General features: G+C 37.5%; 1 protein-coding gene across 8 annotated transcripts in view; it reads right to left on the reverse strand.

Annotated features, from left to right (window-relative positions):
• Positions 1 to 2,818: 2,818 nt before the first annotated feature.
• The window catches only part of TRIP12 (thyroid hormone receptor interactor 12), an 81,244-nt gene continuing 65,988 nt past the window's right edge, over positions 2,819 to 18,074 (reverse strand). For all 8 annotated transcript variants that reach the window (XM_077785657.1, XM_021536976.3, XM_021536975.3 and 5 more), the window contains 13 exons: positions 17,824 to 17,951; positions 17,403 to 17,554; positions 16,799 to 16,941; positions 15,418 to 15,574; positions 14,358 to 14,456; positions 13,717 to 13,831; positions 13,279 to 13,433; positions 12,615 to 12,779; positions 11,267 to 11,431; positions 7,782 to 7,895; positions 6,919 to 7,013; positions 6,608 to 6,711; positions 2,819 to 5,597 (listed from right to left, as the gene is read on the reverse strand). In XM_077785657.1, the coding sequence (XP_077641783.1) occupies positions 5,401 to 5,597; positions 6,608 to 6,711; positions 6,919 to 7,013; positions 7,782 to 7,895; positions 11,267 to 11,431; positions 12,615 to 12,779; positions 13,279 to 13,433; positions 13,717 to 13,831; positions 14,358 to 14,456; positions 15,418 to 15,574; positions 16,799 to 16,941; positions 17,403 to 17,554; positions 17,824 to 17,951 (1,789 nt within the window). In that variant the 3' untranslated portion in view covers positions 2,819 to 5,400. The remainder of the gene's footprint in view (positions 5,598 to 6,607; positions 6,712 to 6,918; positions 7,014 to 7,781; positions 7,896 to 11,266; positions 11,432 to 12,614; positions 12,780 to 13,278; positions 13,434 to 13,716; positions 13,832 to 14,357; positions 14,457 to 15,417; positions 15,575 to 16,798; positions 16,942 to 17,402; positions 17,555 to 17,823; positions 17,952 to 18,074) is intronic.

Consider the following 18,074-nt stretch of genomic DNA (forward strand, 5'->3'; position numbering starts at 1 on the left):
TGATGGGACTGATGTAGCACAAACAGTCCAAGGGTAAGATGCCTATCAATTTAATTTGATGCTGTCATACAGCTCTGACTTAAAATTCTAAAGAGAGCTCATTTTAGAATTGTGGTATGTTTTAGTAAAACAAACACATATCCAGTTGGGTCTTTAAAAACCCATGGGGACTGCAAAATCTCTCCTCTGGGAATATGAAGCAAAGGATAAAATCCCTTCCCTTGATTCACCAGCTGTGCTCCCATCACTGCAGTGTGTGATGCTGCTGCCTTCCCTGGCTGCCAGGGCACCAAGCTGACCATGGCTCAGCCTTTCCAGAAACTGCTCTTTAGACAGTTTCTCCCATTCCCTCCCACTTCTGGTCCAGTAGAACTGCCAGTACTGCTTACCATAAATTGGAAATTACCGCTCTTAGAAGCCAGTGTTACTAAAGATAGAATAATTTTGCTGCTTGACTTTTCTCCTTTCAAATAGCATTTATAGTTTTAGTGCCCAAGAACAAGAGCAGGTCCTTTATCGAGAAATATCAAACCTCTGGAAAACCTTTCTGAATGGTTAGTAACATCAGTACTTCCAGTAAATTAAGCATGCCAAGCTACAAAGTGAAGACATAAAGATTATTTTTTTTTCTGAGAAGCATAGCACAAATTATGGGAAACATTGTGGGGGAAAAAGTAATCAGCTAGCAAATTTTCACTGTTCAGCCAATGTCTCAACAGTTTTGATACATTGAGGCAATCTGTAAAAAGGGCTGGAAGATGAGGCTGGGAAATAAAATGCCACCTCCTAGATTGGCTATTTCTCTATCAGTGTTTGCATCACCCTGCCTGCCAAAGAGACTCAGCTGAGCTGCAGTCAGACCAGGCCTATATTTAGCCTAGAACACCTTGGATAGCAGCTAGAAAAAGAGTAAAATATTTGGGAAATAGCTGTTGAGATGGGAAAACTGCAGTACATCTATTTCCAGAGCAAGAACCTGCCTTGGCTTTCAGTGTGTAAGCTTACATTTTGCAAAGAGAAATCTCCAACTTCCAGAAGAGGAAGGCAGGGTGGTTGCTGTCCCACATTCTCCCCCAGGCTTACCTACTTGTGTCTTTTATGGGGGTTTAGCCATCATAATCGAGGGGCAGGAGGGGAAGCAGGACAGGGCAGACAAGACCAAACACCCAGTACATGTGCTGCTTTACCCCGACATACTGCTTCCAGCTTGACTGCTCAGTGTTCTCCCTATGGGGAAATACCACAGTACTTGGGAATTCCTCCCCTTTGTGAAGGGTGGGTGGGAGAGGGGCTCTCTCATGTGAGCTGTCACACCTTTTAGGGTAGTATGGGTTTCTGAGTTTGTGTCTTTCTGTAGCATTTTGCACTCTTTTTTCTCTTTGAATCAGCTTTCCAGAAGCTGCTGCCAAACTAGATCCAGAGGTATCAGGAACTTCAATCTAGTGCCTTGAAAATACTGGATGTGTCTAAATTGTTCTTCCTCCACTAAGTTCTGCTTACAGCCTGAGATGTCACTAGTCCCCAGATACACACAAAAAAGGAAGAGACCCAGGATCTGTTCCTCCCTCTGCCCCCAAAGCAGCTTCATACCTGATCAATACAGGCACATTTCAGTACCAGGAGACGAGAACATGATATTCCTCTAGAGGCATCAGTCATTCCTTCAGCTATTTGCTGTCAGTCACAGGCAGCAGAGGATGGAATGTTCCCCATCTGCTGTACCAACAGGCACCAAGGTTCTGATCAAGCACTGCCTGTGCAGCTTGCGAGGCTGCACTGGGTGGGGGCAACCACCTACACTCACCTGAGAAGAGCTCCTAAAAACACAACACACTGTGAGAGATACGGTGTGCTGGGAACACAGGGTGGGAAGTTCCTGCAGGATCACAGGAAGAGGTCACATAGCACAGATGCTTTCCAGTTCAAGCAGTCAAGAGATCAGGAAAAGAAAGTAGGAGAAAGGTGAGCCTTTTCAGGGCTTGACCTATCAGCAGATTATACCTCCCCTTCAAATTTCAGCATTTCCAAAATCCATTTCAGCAAGGTTTTTCATTTTTCTCCATTTTGCCAACAGATTTAGCTATAGCAAAGTTCTGGCTTGGGGGAAGCACATTCATATTGAAACCATGGCATTCTCTCTCATGTTGGGTAGGCCCTTCTTTCCTGCCTCTGCAGAGTACAGGCTGCTCAGAGCATGGGAACTGGCACTACTCGTGTGAAGACAGGGGGGCCAAGGCCCAGAAACTCCACAGATAACACACCTACCTCCAAGCAGGGGCCAGAAGAGAGGGCACAAGTGTTACAGGCATCTGGAATTTCACCAGTCCCTGCCCTTAGGCACCCACCTTCTCATCAGAGGAGAGCTCAGTCAGGGAAAGGAGAGAGAAGAAAATAAAACACAAGTTGAGGGGAAAGGAGAAAGAATCTGGACAATTCAATTATACAAGCAGTCTGCATATGGGAATTTGAGTATCTGATTTAAGTTTGGAAGTAAGCACGGGGGACTTCACGTGATTGGAATTCATTCTTGTGCACCTTCCTAGAGAACATGAAGCACCGTAACTAATTCATGTCAGATGGGATGCTAAAGTGTTCCCTAAACAAGAGATTTTGGTAAAAAGCCAACAACTAACAACAACAAAATATTGCACAAGTTCAGTAGGAGCTATCAGTGCCTGTATGGCCCTTTCATCCATTAATTATTTTTTTTTGCTGCTCTTTTTAAGACAGGACACGAAACTCATCCAAAACTAACTGGTGGTGTTACCTAAAAACAGTTGAACTTATCAAGCTAAAAAAAGCATCCATTTTAAAAGACTTCTGATTGCACCTTTTATTATACCTTATAAAGGTATCCAAAGCAGTGCAGTGCTACAATGACTACATACATGGATTGATTTTAGGAAGTTCTTCCCTTAATCCAAAGTTCCTTTGGAAAAGAAGAAATCTTTAAGATCTTGCACCACCCCTCCACTCATTCTGAACTACTCTTAGATATATGTATTTGTTTGCAGGACAGTACTGCAGTCATGCAAAATGTGATTTTTTTTTAGTTTATTCTTTTAATTTGCTATCTTTACCTTTTAAGCCAGACTGCTCTTCTAATATGCTAAAAGCTGTCCTTGGTAGGAAAAAAGAAGTGTCACCCAAAAGGGTTTCATTCAGTTTTTCAGGCAAACTAAAACTTTAGTCTGCACTCAGAATGACAGCCAGAACACATCACCACAGGTACTTTTTTTTTCCCTTCCTTTTTAAACAGGCACCAACTTATTTTCCCACTGAAACAGTTATACAAACAGTTACACTATCAAATCTGAAAGCTCCTCAAATTTCCAAGTCAATGAAAGCCAGATTCTAGAGGGAGACAACATAGGTAAAAAAAGTATCAATACACATGATATTTTAATACAAAATATTAGCTTTTTTCTTTTTTTTTTACACAAGTCAGATTTTTTAAAATATAGAACCTTAAAAAAATGAACAAATTGCTATCCACACGCTATAAACACTTGTTTGTGCTCAGTTTGATCAAGTTATCAGAACAATTTAAACACCAGTCCATAGTTTTAACACTGCCTTGAAGTTGGATGCAAACTATGGCGCACTGCGCGCTACCATTATTGTATGTACAGGGTGAAGCGCCTTCGGTCGGGTTTAATACGGTAATAAAAAACTGTTCAGTTATCAGGTTCTTTGTGCAAGGATTTCACATTCTACTCATGCTCATGACAGGTCTGTGTTACATTTCAGTGGCACTGCTCTGAGCAAGCACAGGTAATTCTGTGAATGTTCACCAGAAGAATGTCCATTACATGTTCTGGAAGTACGAGTTCTTCAGCTGGATAAAAGAAAACTTGTTAGTTTAGGGGAAATAACTAGCCTGATTAGCCAGAATTTAACAATTTCTAAGCACTGAAAGGAATTTTGATTTCTCAAAGTTGAATAAAAGTAATTAACTATCACATTTTCATAAAGATTACCTATGTAGCAGGTACATCTCAGGAATATTTGTAATTGCCCGTTTTATGAACGCATAGAAAGGAAAAAATTTCCCTCAAAGTTGGAGGTCTTAAAAGGTCTTTTTTTAGTAGTAAATCATCCACAAGTTGCAGGTTGTTAGCCAAGTAGATTTAGGATGATTTACTTGCATTACAGTAATTAACACAATTGAGCTTTAGGCATACAGTACAAAACTATGAACAAAAAGGTGAAGCAAACTTTTTTATTTATATTCAGGTAAAAACATTAACCTGATGAAGTAAATTATTGCAGATTTGAGAAATCAGCACATAAAACAGTTGGACAGAGCATTGTTTACAGGTGCTTTATCTGTGTCAAAAGACAAAGGCTGAACTGCTTGTTCCAAGCTAGCACTGGGGGGAAAGAAAAAGAAAAAAAAAAAAAGGAGAAAAAACTACAAAATTAGCCAGGAAATTAGATCAAGAACAGGAAAACTGTTTACTCAAATAGGGAATGAAACGACTAATTTGTCTTTTAAAAAACTTTACATCAATTCAAAATGCTCTGGGCCTTACCACAATACACGCTGGCCAGCCCAAGCTGTTGGACTTGAACTACATGAAAGAAATAATTCTTCCTTGCCTCCCGTAGGAGGCTTTTGCTGCCTGAATCACTGTGTAAACAGCTCTGGAGCACTCTGGTAATGACTGTCGCCATTATATCCTACCACTACAGTAAAACTATGCTATAAGAAAGGTTCTACCTAGTTACAAAGGCTGAATTATATTGACAATATATATTTGATTTCAGTAAAATTTAAATTATCTTAATCAGAGAAAGAGGCATGGAGCAGTTAAATGCCCATGCTAACCAAAACATAACAATTGTTGAATGCTGCACACAAAAAGAACCAAGTGAATTGCACATCAGACAATACATGAGGATGGGTAAAATTAGAGGCAGGTGAGGGTACACAGAACTAGTCTACTAAACTAGATTTGTCAAATACATGGTGTATTTTAATTTCTGTACTTATGTACAAAAGTTGTCTTTGGAGGAAAAACTTCAGACTTAGCTAGATGGATACACACAGCCCAGTATTAAACTGCACAGCGACATTTATTGTTCCAGCCTGGAAAAACATCCCTTTTTAAATTTCACACAGCAAAGCAAGTTAAAAACTTCACTCATCAAATAAATGATAATTTAAACAAGAACTTGCTAAAGAAACCTTGTCACAACAACTTTTAGGGCCTGATCACTTTAAGTCCATAGGGGCTTTTAATGAATATCAACCAAGTGTCTTTGCTTATAATCTGCAAGCCGTTTTTCTACAACAAGAAGGCGTAACACGTTTCCTTGACTCAGGTGATATATTTAGAAAAGAATCAGGAGTTTCTCTTTTGCTGTAACAGGCAGACATTGCATTTTTCATTGTGATCAGGAAAGATGGAATGACTGCTGCCCTTCTCTTGCAGCTATCAAGAGTTTTTCACGCATTATCTCAATAGTTGAATAGTCCGGCAATTTGAGATAGTTCACACAAGTCATTACTGAGGGTAAGAAATCATCGGGATTCTCTGTGGACTCAAATGTCTTCCGTACAATCGTCAAGGGAGGATTCAAACTTCGAAAACCTAGTAATGAGAAAAGACACTCAGAATAAGGCTGCTCCTCCTGAGCACCCACAGCTGACTGCAGACATGCCCAGTGACAGAAGCACACATCACACAACTGGCTTCCTGGACACCTTCAGAAATTCAGAATACAGCTTTATAAAGCTGCACAACAAGCTGAAAGTACCTAAAATCCTGCCTGCAGGTTCATCTTACAAGATGAATTTAAAATAAAGGAACAAGCTGCATTAATCTCCTTTTAATTGTCTTCTGTATGTGTAAAAATTCGAATCCAAGCAATATCTTTAAGTTTGTTAGCTTCATGTACATTTTTAACAGGAATCATCTATGACTCTAGTACCTGATTATTCTTACTTCTGTCTGCATGTCTCCACAGAACAGCTCCCAAAATATACCCAGAAAAAAGAATAATCAAGTCTTTCCCCCAAATCCCAAAGAATGTAAATATTGGAACAGATGCATGAATTTTGTTTTGACCTGCAAAGCACTCAGCTGAGAATACAGCAAAACGTGTATTCTACAACAGTCCCTAGGGAAGACAGCAAATTTCTCTGTTTACTGCACTGCCTCTTACCTAAATGCTGAAATTCAAAAGGGGGAGAAATTACATAAGATTAATATTATCCTAAGTGTTGTTTCTTTTCTAGAAAGGAGACTATAGTTTTCAGGTTACAACGCATCATATTGTTGCCATATCTTAATGCACCTCTAGCACAAAAAAATACAGTATTAGGAACTTTCTGTTTTATTTAAATTTTGAACTCTCTTTTGCCCTCTGACAGATTTTCTGGCAACAATTTAAACCTGGAAAGTCATGAGATTAACACAAAGGTTATGTATGAGAATTATACCTGATGTCTGCACTTCTGAAATTAGAAATGGGAAACTAGTATGAACCTCTCAAATACCTAAGTTAAGGAATTTCTTCCTATACTGAAGTAACCTATTATTCAGAAATACATCAATAACAGCAATTTCATGCACAGCAATATGCAATAACAAAAACCTACCTCCTACAGGCAGTCTGGGGCTGCCTGTCACAAACTGAAGAAACAGTCTTTGCTGCTCACTATCAAAACTACTGAGAATTTCAAAGAGATACTTCACTGCTCGACTGAGGAGGGAAAAGAACCAAGAGAATATTATTTTGTTTATAGTTAAAATAATTGCATCAGATTCGTATTCAGAACAGTATGAACATTTTCAAATATATGTCATCTAATTCCTCTAGCTTGAATAACAATGTATGAAGGTTATTTCAAGAAAGTATTTTCTACTGTTTTGGTTTGTTGTTTGTTTAATAAGACAAACATTATATTACCTGTCATGCGTATAACCGTGATCAGGCCTGCAACATTCCATTAAAGTCTTTGCATCCCAAGTGTCTGTCTTGCTGCCACACAAGAGCTGCTCCAACTGTAAAATTAAACAACAAGGAGTAAATGTTCCTCTTTGCCTTGCAAAGCATCAGGAACACAGGAGTACCAGAAAGCCTTGGCTAACATATTGTTCCAAAGTGTGCTTTAATGTTTGTTCTTTAAGTCAAAGGTCTGAGTTTATAAAGGCAAACAAACCCCTCAGTCTTCAGACTCCCTCAAAAAAGAATAAAACATTCTCTCTTCTCGTCCAGAGAACCATTGATTGTGACTCAATTCAGTCCACTTAAGAGTATGTGAGTTGAGAATTTTACAAGGAAATTGATATGGTGGTGGCGAGAATAAAGCAAGACCAACTATCCTTATTCTTTAACCCTTTCATCTGAATTACATCATTCTTACTGTCTGAAGCTTTGCTAAACAGCTGACTACTTGTTTAATTGTTCTAGTACAAGATCCAGGTAGCATCCACAATTATCTACAGCCATTCCAAGGTACTGCAATACAAGGAATTAGGGTATCTATACTCCATAGAGAAATGAAGTATGATACATAAATTAAAGCACTTCTCAGAAAAGCTGGATACACACAGATAATGGAGCTGTTCATAATAAAAGCATTAAATAAAGATTTCTCTGTTCAGTAGTCACTTAAGAGTTAAGTGTGGAATTTCAGGGACACTCACTTTTACTAACTTGCATCAGAAATGCAACGTCCGATTGTTACAAATGCCCTGTACCCAGGTTAAGACTGCCCATACATACAGATAAAGGTTATAAAAGCAGCAGCAAAAACACTTTTCACCAACCTCCTCAGGATAGAAGTACTGAAGATGACTAAGAGGGAACACCGATTCAAATCCATCTCTGAAGGAGTCAAACTGTCTGGCAACACCTTCATTTAGTGCCCAGAATATAACCAACTGCAGGGAAAGAAAAAAAGCCAAAAATGAAAAAAAGCAATTTGAACAAAGGAAGCATGTAGTGATCACTACTGTACAAAGAAGTACAACTGCAGAAGCCAAACTCCAGCAGCCCAGCCATATGCTCACTGGAGTTCACACAGGGTGCACACTGATTCATGGAGCTGCTCTACAGTATTGCCTCATTCTACCTTAATTCATAATTTACATAATAATTTATAATTTTATAATTTACCCTTAACATGAACTTGTGCAGAATTTAAACAACTTATTTGCCTTTGTTTTTAACAAAATAAACAGTACTCAGAATAGCTGGTTACACTGAACCTGTTTAACAGAATAATTTAAAGTAAATCTGAACATATGCTATCTTTAGAAGCAGTACCCAGGTGTTCTCTCTACACCTCTTAAAATGCAGCACCTGAAGCAGAAATCCACAGGGCATCATTTGGCCATATTATCTTAATTTCCCCCATGGAAATATATGGGTCCCTATACTAATATTAACTTTAAAAAAAGCAACTCTATCCTGTTTGATATATTAAATGGCTTAATATTGTAAGAATACATAGGAACAACAGCAATAACTTCATTTCAAGTTACCAGAATATGGTTAAGAATCATAATGCAAAAGACAGTAAGACACTAATCTAGGCCTTTTGATCTTAATTTTGCTGTTTTGTTTTGGTTTTATATCTGTAGTTACCCTCTTAACATTAAAATAACTTCCAAAGTGGACAGCACATATTGAACCAACAATCAGTGGGGGGGAGGAAGGGGATATGACACAGATGAAACCAGAGTTCTTTTAAATAAATCTCCTGCAGCTAGTATTTCTCCACTAAATTAAGGCCTTTTACGTAGCAGATTGCAGGCCAAGCTCAGATTCTTTTGCCAGTCAGTGCCATTGCTGACTACACCTGCCCTGGATATCCTCAACCCTAGCAGGAAACAAGGGCTGGTTGTAAAAGATGTGCTGTCAACACAGAACTACTAGTTTAAAATGTGTTAAAAGATCTGGCCTGTGGTGCTGATTAAAGTCGTCTATGGATGCATCTGAACATGAGTAAAAAATTCATAGATCCTGCTGGAGTCCTGTTGCATGTATGTCACCTTGTCCCAATAACTGAGGAGTTACTGGTTCAGAAAGCTCTCAAGATACAAAACCTCATTAGGATCTGCTGGTAAGTTTTCCAGTAGAAGAGTCAGGCATTGCATTTCATGTGAGATGCATTGCACTACTTCCACAAACCAGTTTTAATACTGAACAGGAAGGTAGCAGGCACCAGCAGCACAAAAAACTCTTCTACAACACAGAATAGTCTATGGCTATTCTAACAGCAGAGCTGCTTACCTACAATTCTGATTAGTTTTTATGCTAGCTGAAAGACCATGTGGCATAATTAAGCTGCACTGTATCCTTGCAGAATCAAAGAGAAGATCAAATTGCTAAACAAAAATCTACACTACTGAAACTTTTTGTTCACGAATTTAGAACAAGCAAGGTGGCCTCTTTATAATACAGGAGAGAAGAAGAAAAATAACAAATGAAATCTTTCACTGTACTGGTAATTGAAGCAGCTCTACTTTCTGATAAAGGCAACTCCCTATGGGAGCTGTCCTTTGTGGGGAAAGCAGGGAGGTAAAGAGAAGAGTGACATGATGGCAGGAGAGGCATGAAAAGCAACAATGGGGTATTCCAGCTTTATAAACTGCTTTTCGTATTAATCCTCACACAATATTTTCATGAAAATGACATGTTCAAGAGAAGGGCAGCTGACCCACAGGATGCTCTACAAGCCAGTTGATCAATTAAATATATTGTTTCTAAAATGCAATTCATCGTACTTGTGATGGAGAGAAACTAATTTTCCCTTTAAAATATTTTCTATTTCTTTCACATCAAGTCTATAAAGCTATAAAGACAGACAGGAAAAACTGCACAGAGATCCTTTAAGAAAATAAAAGCTCCAGAAGTTCTTAGTAGGAGGAGAGAAAGTTTTCTGTTGTAATCTCCTTTTCCTTTACAAAGACAGAAGTCTGCAGCAGGGCAACTACAGGACATCTGAGCCATCTGTAAGCCTTTCTCAGTGTATCATATCTGATACAATTACTTATGGAAGGAAAAAAAATTACTGCAAACTATGGAAATCAGACTGGAATGCTTGACTGCAACATTACTCAGTAAATGAAGAGTGCAAATTCTGTTTCTAATAAACTGTGGAAGTTTGTATTGCTCCTCTGATAGGTCTGCAAAGAGCTGTAAATCCAAATATGCTTAATTCTGTGATTCCTGACTAGCAGAATTTGCTTTTAACAAACACATGAGAAGTGGATAGGTAACAGTTTGGAACTAGAAGGTAAACAGAAACTGCTCAATATTCACTTGTAAGGATTACAAAACAACCTTGCAAAATTTGTCAGCTGATAGGAAAGAGTTTACATGACCCTTATTAAATTGTTTCTAAAAACATCAGATGTGTTTCTTATCAGTGCTTCAAAACTTAACAGTCCTCAGACTGAAACTGGCAGTACCCTAACCTGTCAGGAAATGGATTATTTAGTAAGTAGAATACAGTGATCCTCCTCTCCATCCCACTCACAACTTCATGTGATAATATTGCATTCTTCTTGTCTTTCTTCATCTCTTTTCCAGGCTGTTTTTAACCACTTCTCTTTATCACTTCCTTCAACAGAATTAGCTTCCTACCATTGTTCAGCCATATCTAAAACAACCTTCTGTTTTTCAATGTCCCTTTTGCCACAGGAATAAATCAATACACAGGCAGTACTGTCCATTTATTCTGGCAATATTTTGTTATCTTTCCCTTATTTATTCTTTTTAGATTTTTTTCGTATGTGTTTGGGGTTCTTTGGTTGACTAGTTCAGTTTTCCTTGGGATTTTTATTGGGTTGGTTTGGGATTTTTGGACAAAAACCCAATGCTTTAATTTTGACTCACAACTGCTAATGTTTTTGTAAGACTTGAGCCCAAAAAAATTACACTACTATTATAGCAGTTCAAAGGCCACGGGGATGCTAGATCACTATTGCTGAATAATTTACTACATCACAATTCCTTCATGATCATAACCAATTACAACGAAGCCATTTAAAATACTTCTCCAAAAAGCCAAACTTCTGATGACTTCATGACATATAAACCAGACTTCTTGTACTACACAATTTTCAAGCCAGGTGCAATTAGATTCTAACAGTTTTACTGTAGTAATAAATTAGTATAGAAGTCGTAAGTAGGAAAATTACTGTCATGCCTAGTTTATGAGAATGAACTGAAATATATATGGAAACAGAATAACCTGGGAGCAAGGAAAAAAGAGAATTTTAGTCATAGGTTTGCTTTTACATACTCTGAGATACTCCTCTAAATTGTGGATAGTGACCGGTGTATCTTTTCCCCCCTTCTTCAGTTCTATATTGGGAAACCCAGGAAGTGTGAAGTCCAGCCCTAGATCTTCCACTGAGCAGCCATTCATAGTCAGAGCCTCCAATGCATACTGTAGACTTTCTTTGGTCTAAAAAATTGGAAGGGAAGACCAATGAGAACAATTAATTCAAATTAACTTATCCAAAAGTTATGACTTCTAAAGCATTTTGACTAATCAGACATTTCGGTAAAAGTATGACTATTAACACTGTGTAGCTCTCCTTGCTTTCCTTCTGGAGCTTTCATACATAACAGTAAACCAAGAGTAAACAAGCTTAATGGATAAACTGTAAAGATCACAGGAGTACACTTTTTTCCAGCAGTTTTGGAAATACTTAACATTACAGAAGACAAACTAGCTAGAGAATACTACTGCAAGAAAAAGAAATGTGAAATATGCTATGGCTCAGAGGCTATTTTTTCCACAGAACAGTTAATGGCATTTATATTTGGCATGCATACTGACATTTTTCAGTTTTCATCCACCAGGTTTCAGGTTTTTCAAATTCTTGTGAAATTAAAAACCACGACCAAGGAAAAAGAGTAAGATAATGAGGTATAGAGGAACAAAGACTCATAAATTTGCAATACTTTCACTAGTAACAAACCAGATGTATTAAGAGTGTAAATTAGGTTATTACTTTCTACCATCTATTAACATTGGATGCTACAAAACCCATGTGTGCCAAAGACCTTTTACCACTAGTGCCAGAGTGAACTGTGGTATTTTCAGCTAAGAGTAGATATCCTTGAAAAATTAAAGATGTATGTCTGAAATAAAATGTATGTCCATGCATGATGACAGGTCACCTCAGTTCTGCATACAGCTCTTCAGTGAAAAACAAATACCTACACAAAAGGCACTTCTATGAAATATGAAATTTTGATAAAACCAACTAGTAAAAAAGCCCAACTTTTGACTGTTCAAGATGCAAGGATAGATTTTTTTCCACCAATTAAGTTGGTTAGTCTATTTCAAGTGAACCAAAAGAAGAGTTAGGCAAACATCTGGCAGTTTTTGACATTTCTAGGACTGTGTTTAATCACACAGAAGAATGACATAATGAATCTCATGCTAGACTTTATAAAAATACTGTTTTGTAATTATTAGCCATTGATCTAATAATATTAAAACTACTCTGTGTGAGAACAAAGTAATTATCACTCCTACAATCAGTTTCAAGCCCAATGATACGCTCTGAATTACTGCTATTTCATAAAATCAAAATGTGTAAAGATGCACTCTTCCATTCTTAGGGTTATTTTCCCACCTGAGTTTTATCCTGTTCAAGTCTTTTCTTTTGTCTTACAATATCTTCAAGGTGATATATTGATTTCGCTACTACCGGATCAATACTGAACAAGTCATGCGATGTCAAAGAAGTTTCCTGTCGTAGCATCCACTTATAAAAAGGAAGTCCAAGAGGAAGGTCCACCTGGAAAGCAAAGCACTGAACTGTTTAGTACTGAACTACTTTTACTACTTCATCTCTTTAACATCTACAATACTATTTCAGAATTCTGATACACACCAAAAACATCATGTCCTAGGTGTTTTTGCCTCAGAAATTTACAGTCAAGAAACCCAAGTAACTGCCTAGTGCATATACATTAAAGCAATCAGCAACTGGAGTAACAATGATCTCAAAACATTCTTGAAAGAGACTGGAAAGACTGCAACAGATAGCAGATAATGTCTTTTCCTTTCTATTCCATGGTCTCAAAAGCCACAGTGAAGAACTCCAACATGTATCAACCTTTTCCCCCACAAAAGTTCAGATGCATGCTTGTCCTCCTCCCTGCCCTGCCCCAGACAGCTCTTACTTCTTGAACTGAAAGTAACACCATTTAAGTCTTAATGCTTTCATCCCTCCACAGTCAGAACTAGTATTTTTATGTGACCCCTTCAGAACAGATTTTCTATTTCATTCTCACCAGTCTGAAGTCCATGATTGCCTTGGCCATTAGTTTTCCCAGAAAGCGGAACTTCATTTTAACTTTTGCAATGTGAGCTGGCTTGGCTGTTCTACCAAAAGGAAGTGCAAAAAGGCCTTGAAGGTTATGAATGTACTTGGTACCTTCCTGGCTTCCTGTTGAAGAAGAAAGAAGGAAAAGAGTTCAGTATGTACTCTGCTGGTTTTTTTTCAAGATGCAAGTAGCATTCAGATTAACTTAACCTAAGCTTCTTATTAAAAAAAACTAAAAACAACCAAAAGAGACTCACATAAAAATCCCAACAAAACCCACTAAGATCCACACACTATCATCAGGGACATCTGACCACAAACTGAGGTGCTCTTTACATAACTGAAGTCAGTTTAGAATCATTTCAATATTAATCAATATTTGTAGATTACGTAGTGGAGCAATTACCTTTTGGATTGGCTAAAGTCACTTCTTCTCCCCTCCAAAGGCCTAAGTCTGCTCTCTGTAGTTCCTGAGATACAAGTGCATAGAACTCTAGTGTAGGGCCTAGGCCTGTGCCAACCTTCAGGGGATGGAGGGTGAGAGGAGAGGAACAGGAATGAGATAGAAAAATCCATTAGGTCAGTTTAAATATAAAAATCTTTACTTAGTCTGAGAAATACTATACATTATTTGCTATAAAAAAGACTGCATGACAAAAAGCATCTAGGGAACCTAACTACAGGAACATTCAAACATGATAGAGGCAACCTGGAAAGACCACATACTAGAGGAAGTAACAGTGGACTAAAAGTATTAACCAGCTAATGTTATAGAGGAAACACACACAGCTGTTTGCTTAAGAGTTAGAAAAAAAATGAGCTCTGCTGACTAAAATTGATTATGAAATTTAGATCAGAAAGACCTTCTCCTAGCAATTAAAAATCACAACCAATTAGCCTAATTAGGGATAATTAAAGGATAAAATTCTTTAGCACCAGCAACATGAAAGACAAAGGGTCTGACCAAGCCATTTTAGGAAAGCTGTAGCTAATTTGTAATAATCTTCAGTAAAAAGGATTAAATTAGATTGCAGTGATATTACTTACTTCGTTCTCATACTGGATTTCCAACATGGCTCTTGAACTGCCTAGATCCTGCATCACAGATTCTGCTTGTTTCAAAAGCTCATCTCTGTTCACAGTGCGCTACACAGTAGAGAAATTTCATGTAGTGAAAATATGGCTTTATATTCCAGCTCCCAAAGCAGTTACAACAGGTAAAAATTAGTTATGCACATTTTTCCACCCCACACCAATAGTTCCACAGTTTGGTTCAACAATTTGTAAGCTTATGCTTTGATAAAATAATTATTGCTTCTATATGAAAACTGTTTAGAATGAATGTGTTCAATATAAAATGAAAAAACACCTTACATTTACATTAGTATAACTAATAGGTACTATTGCCAAGAATATGGCAATAGGACTATGATACAGCCAAGTACTGTCATGTGACATTAAATATCTCAAACTAGTATGTAGAGGAAAAAAACAGAATAAAGATGCTGAAACCCAAACCAAAACCCCAACAGCACTGGGATCCCTACATGTAGGCAGCTATATTCTTTTTGAACTTGATTCTCATTCTCCTGCCGCTTTTCCCCACAGTATTCAAGAGCATATAGCAGATATTATTTTAAGATAATGTATGTCCAAATTTAAGACAGACACACAAGACTCCCTCAAATTTAACACAGTCAAAGCTCACTTGTATTATATTGTGACTGGTGATTTGCTTCCCCCAAATACAAGGACAGTATTTTTGCTTATTAAGGGTCTAAATCTTGTTACTTCAGTTCTTCTGAGAATCAAGCAGAACAGGGGTCTACAAGCCAGAATGGGGAAATATCACTAATGCTGTCTAAAACTGTGTTCACTGCTGGAGTTTAGCTTCAGGAATTGTCAGGATGCCCCTCCTGCCCTCATGCGGCCGGCACTGAGAAGACATTCTGCCTTCTGCTGGGGGACTGCAGGAACAAACCCACCTCCCCTTCTCTATACACCAACACATCAACTTCTACAAATAAGCCTTGCTCACAATTATATTCTTAAAGACAATATAAAAATAAATAGATCCTTCATTCAATTTTAAACAAGATGTACTTACTTTTTTCCTGTCCAGCCGTGGTGCCACTCTGCTGTCCTGAGAATCCGACTGATTGATTTCTGGATTAGTATCCAGTAGCCTTTGCATGGCTCGATCACGATCAAAGGCCGTTACATAAAACAGCATTTGGCGTGTATCAAATGGAAAGAAAAATGGGCTGTGAAGAGCATTAGATTAGTCAGCTGTGTTCCAAGCAGCATCACAGACTAGTTTTGGTTTAAAGCACAACAGAAATGTAGTATGTCCAAAATGAGTGTTTTATTACACTCTGTAGTGAAAGCAACCTCCAAAGCACACTTTAGTTTTAGTTAAAATGCTTAGGAGCAGGAGTTTTGAGAAATGAAATATATAAAGGAGACAAAAAACTCCAGAAACTTTTGACTCCTCTTGAAAAGTAACTCAAAATACTTGAATGCCTTGGCTGTGCAAAGTTTACATCAGAAAATAAAATTCCTTGTTCACTACTGTTCAATTTCAACAAGTAAATCCAACAGATAAACATTTAAGCTCAAGCTCCCATATTTGGCAGCAGAAAGACCTGCCTAGAGCAGCATTACTATTCTACCTTCCACCATTTACAAAGAATACTTTAAATAATCTGTGAAAAATTACCAGAGAATTTATCACTTCCACTATTCTCAAAGGCATGTGTATGTTAACAGTGTGGTCCTCCATTGGCATTAAGTGGAAAGGCAGTTTTATTGAACAAATAATGTTACAGATGTTTAAGAATATACATTCCTGCTCATCATCTTATCTGGAATGTTTATGAAGCAAGTTAGACATCTTATTTTTAAAATGAAAAGCAAAGAGTTTCTCTGAGTATCTATTTCCACAGTCATCAACAATATTGCTGCAATTAACATGCTTGAGAAACCCAAGAACGTCAACTCTAATTTCACATTCTTTCAAGTGCAAGAACTTTACAGCTTGTACTCTGTATCAAGATCTACAAAGTACTATGTATATAACTTCATAAAAATTATTTAGATTCTTTTATCAGTATTGTTTATAAACTTATCTACCTATGTATCATACTGAATGTGCAAAGATAAATACAGTGATAGGATAAGAATGTTACTAAGCAATTTAACAGGAGAAAAAATATCACCTGAATAATCAAAATTTCAGTGGAAAAACTTCAGATTGCTCAGCAAGTCCTATAAGAAATGGTCCAAACTCTGCACATATTCTACCTCTCAGAATGTGATTTAAACTACTCAATGTATGTGTAAACATCCATGCCACTCTGTAACTTGGCAATACTTCTGGGACTACATTTTGCACTCTCAGAAGTCCTGTAAGGATGATGCGCTGTGCTGCCCAGCCAAGATTCCTACTTAACTGGAATGAAAGACACTACACAGCAAATAGCTCATACCATGTTTTTCCAAGTTCTGTCAGCCAAGTTGGGATGTTTCCTGTCATAATTACCAACGGATCCTGAAGCTGCCTGTTTGCTTTTGCTGTCAGTTTACTGTTGATAAACTCCGAGGTTGGAATTATCTCCTTGCAGACTGCGTTCTGTGTTAAATAAAAGCAATGTATTTCTAGTTAGAGAAATGCTGAAAGAAATAGCAAGTCTCTGATAAAATATTTTTAATGCTTCTAAGTTGCTTATCATGGAAACTAAAAAAACTTCCACTGCCATTTTGTTCATCTGGAGTCTCAAACATTAAAGGAGGACTGAGTAGATGTTTACTACTAATTTCCTTTTCAGAAATAATGTTGGTCTTTGAACTTAAGGAAGGACTAAGCATGGATATTGTGCTCAACACAGGATAAAGGAAATATCACTGACTGTAAGAATTTACAGTCTTCATCTTCTCAGGAGTTAGGCAAACATGTAGGGGAAGATGGCAGTATTTGCATTATTCTGTCTTCTTGAGGGGCAGTGAAGAGAGGGGAAAGGTTATTTAAAATGTTACAGATGGTTCCAACCTAAAAACCAAGTATCAAACTGATTTTAAAAGTGCTGTACTCACATCATACAAGTAATACCAGTATCGACTGATAGCATGTAAAACTCTCAGAAGAAGAATAACATCTAATGAGGGGTCTTCAAATGTTATATTTTCAGGTGGAGTAGATATGAGGTAAATTTCCAGAGGATTTAACACCGAAGGGCATACACCATCTAGCAGGAGAAACAAAATCTTAGCAAAACAATTCAATTAGAAGTTTTTCCAAGATTTAATTATTAGGAGCCTAGGCCATTCACTTAACTGTTCAGTTAAACAAATCAATAAATATCTTGCTTTTAGTTTTAATATACAGTTAAAAATATATGCTTACCATTTTTATACTATGCCTGCTTTAAAGGAAACACAATAGTGGCAGTAAACATTGTGAAAGTTCTGAAACGACTAAGAGGAAATTTAACATATAGCAAGACACCACACTCACCATGCCACAATTCATCATGTTTTTTAGAATTTCTAGGGGATGTTTTTGTGGGAGCAGTTTGTGCTCTTCCTCTTTTACCCCCAACACAGTCCTTACTACCATCTTCATCCTCTCGCACAGGTTTGTACCTAAAAAGCAAACAAAACTTAAAAATATATTTGAAAATTACAGGGAAACAAAAGCACTTTTAAAGGTGTTAGTTCTCAGATTTCCAGAACTTTATTTGAATGACATTTAAAAGCAGAAAGACA

This window comes from Lonchura striata, chromosome 10 (genome assembly GCF_046129695.1).
Source record: "Lonchura striata isolate bLonStr1 chromosome 10, bLonStr1.mat, whole genome shotgun sequence".
Classification (NCBI taxonomy): domain Eukaryota; kingdom Metazoa; phylum Chordata; class Aves; order Passeriformes; family Estrildidae; genus Lonchura; species Lonchura striata.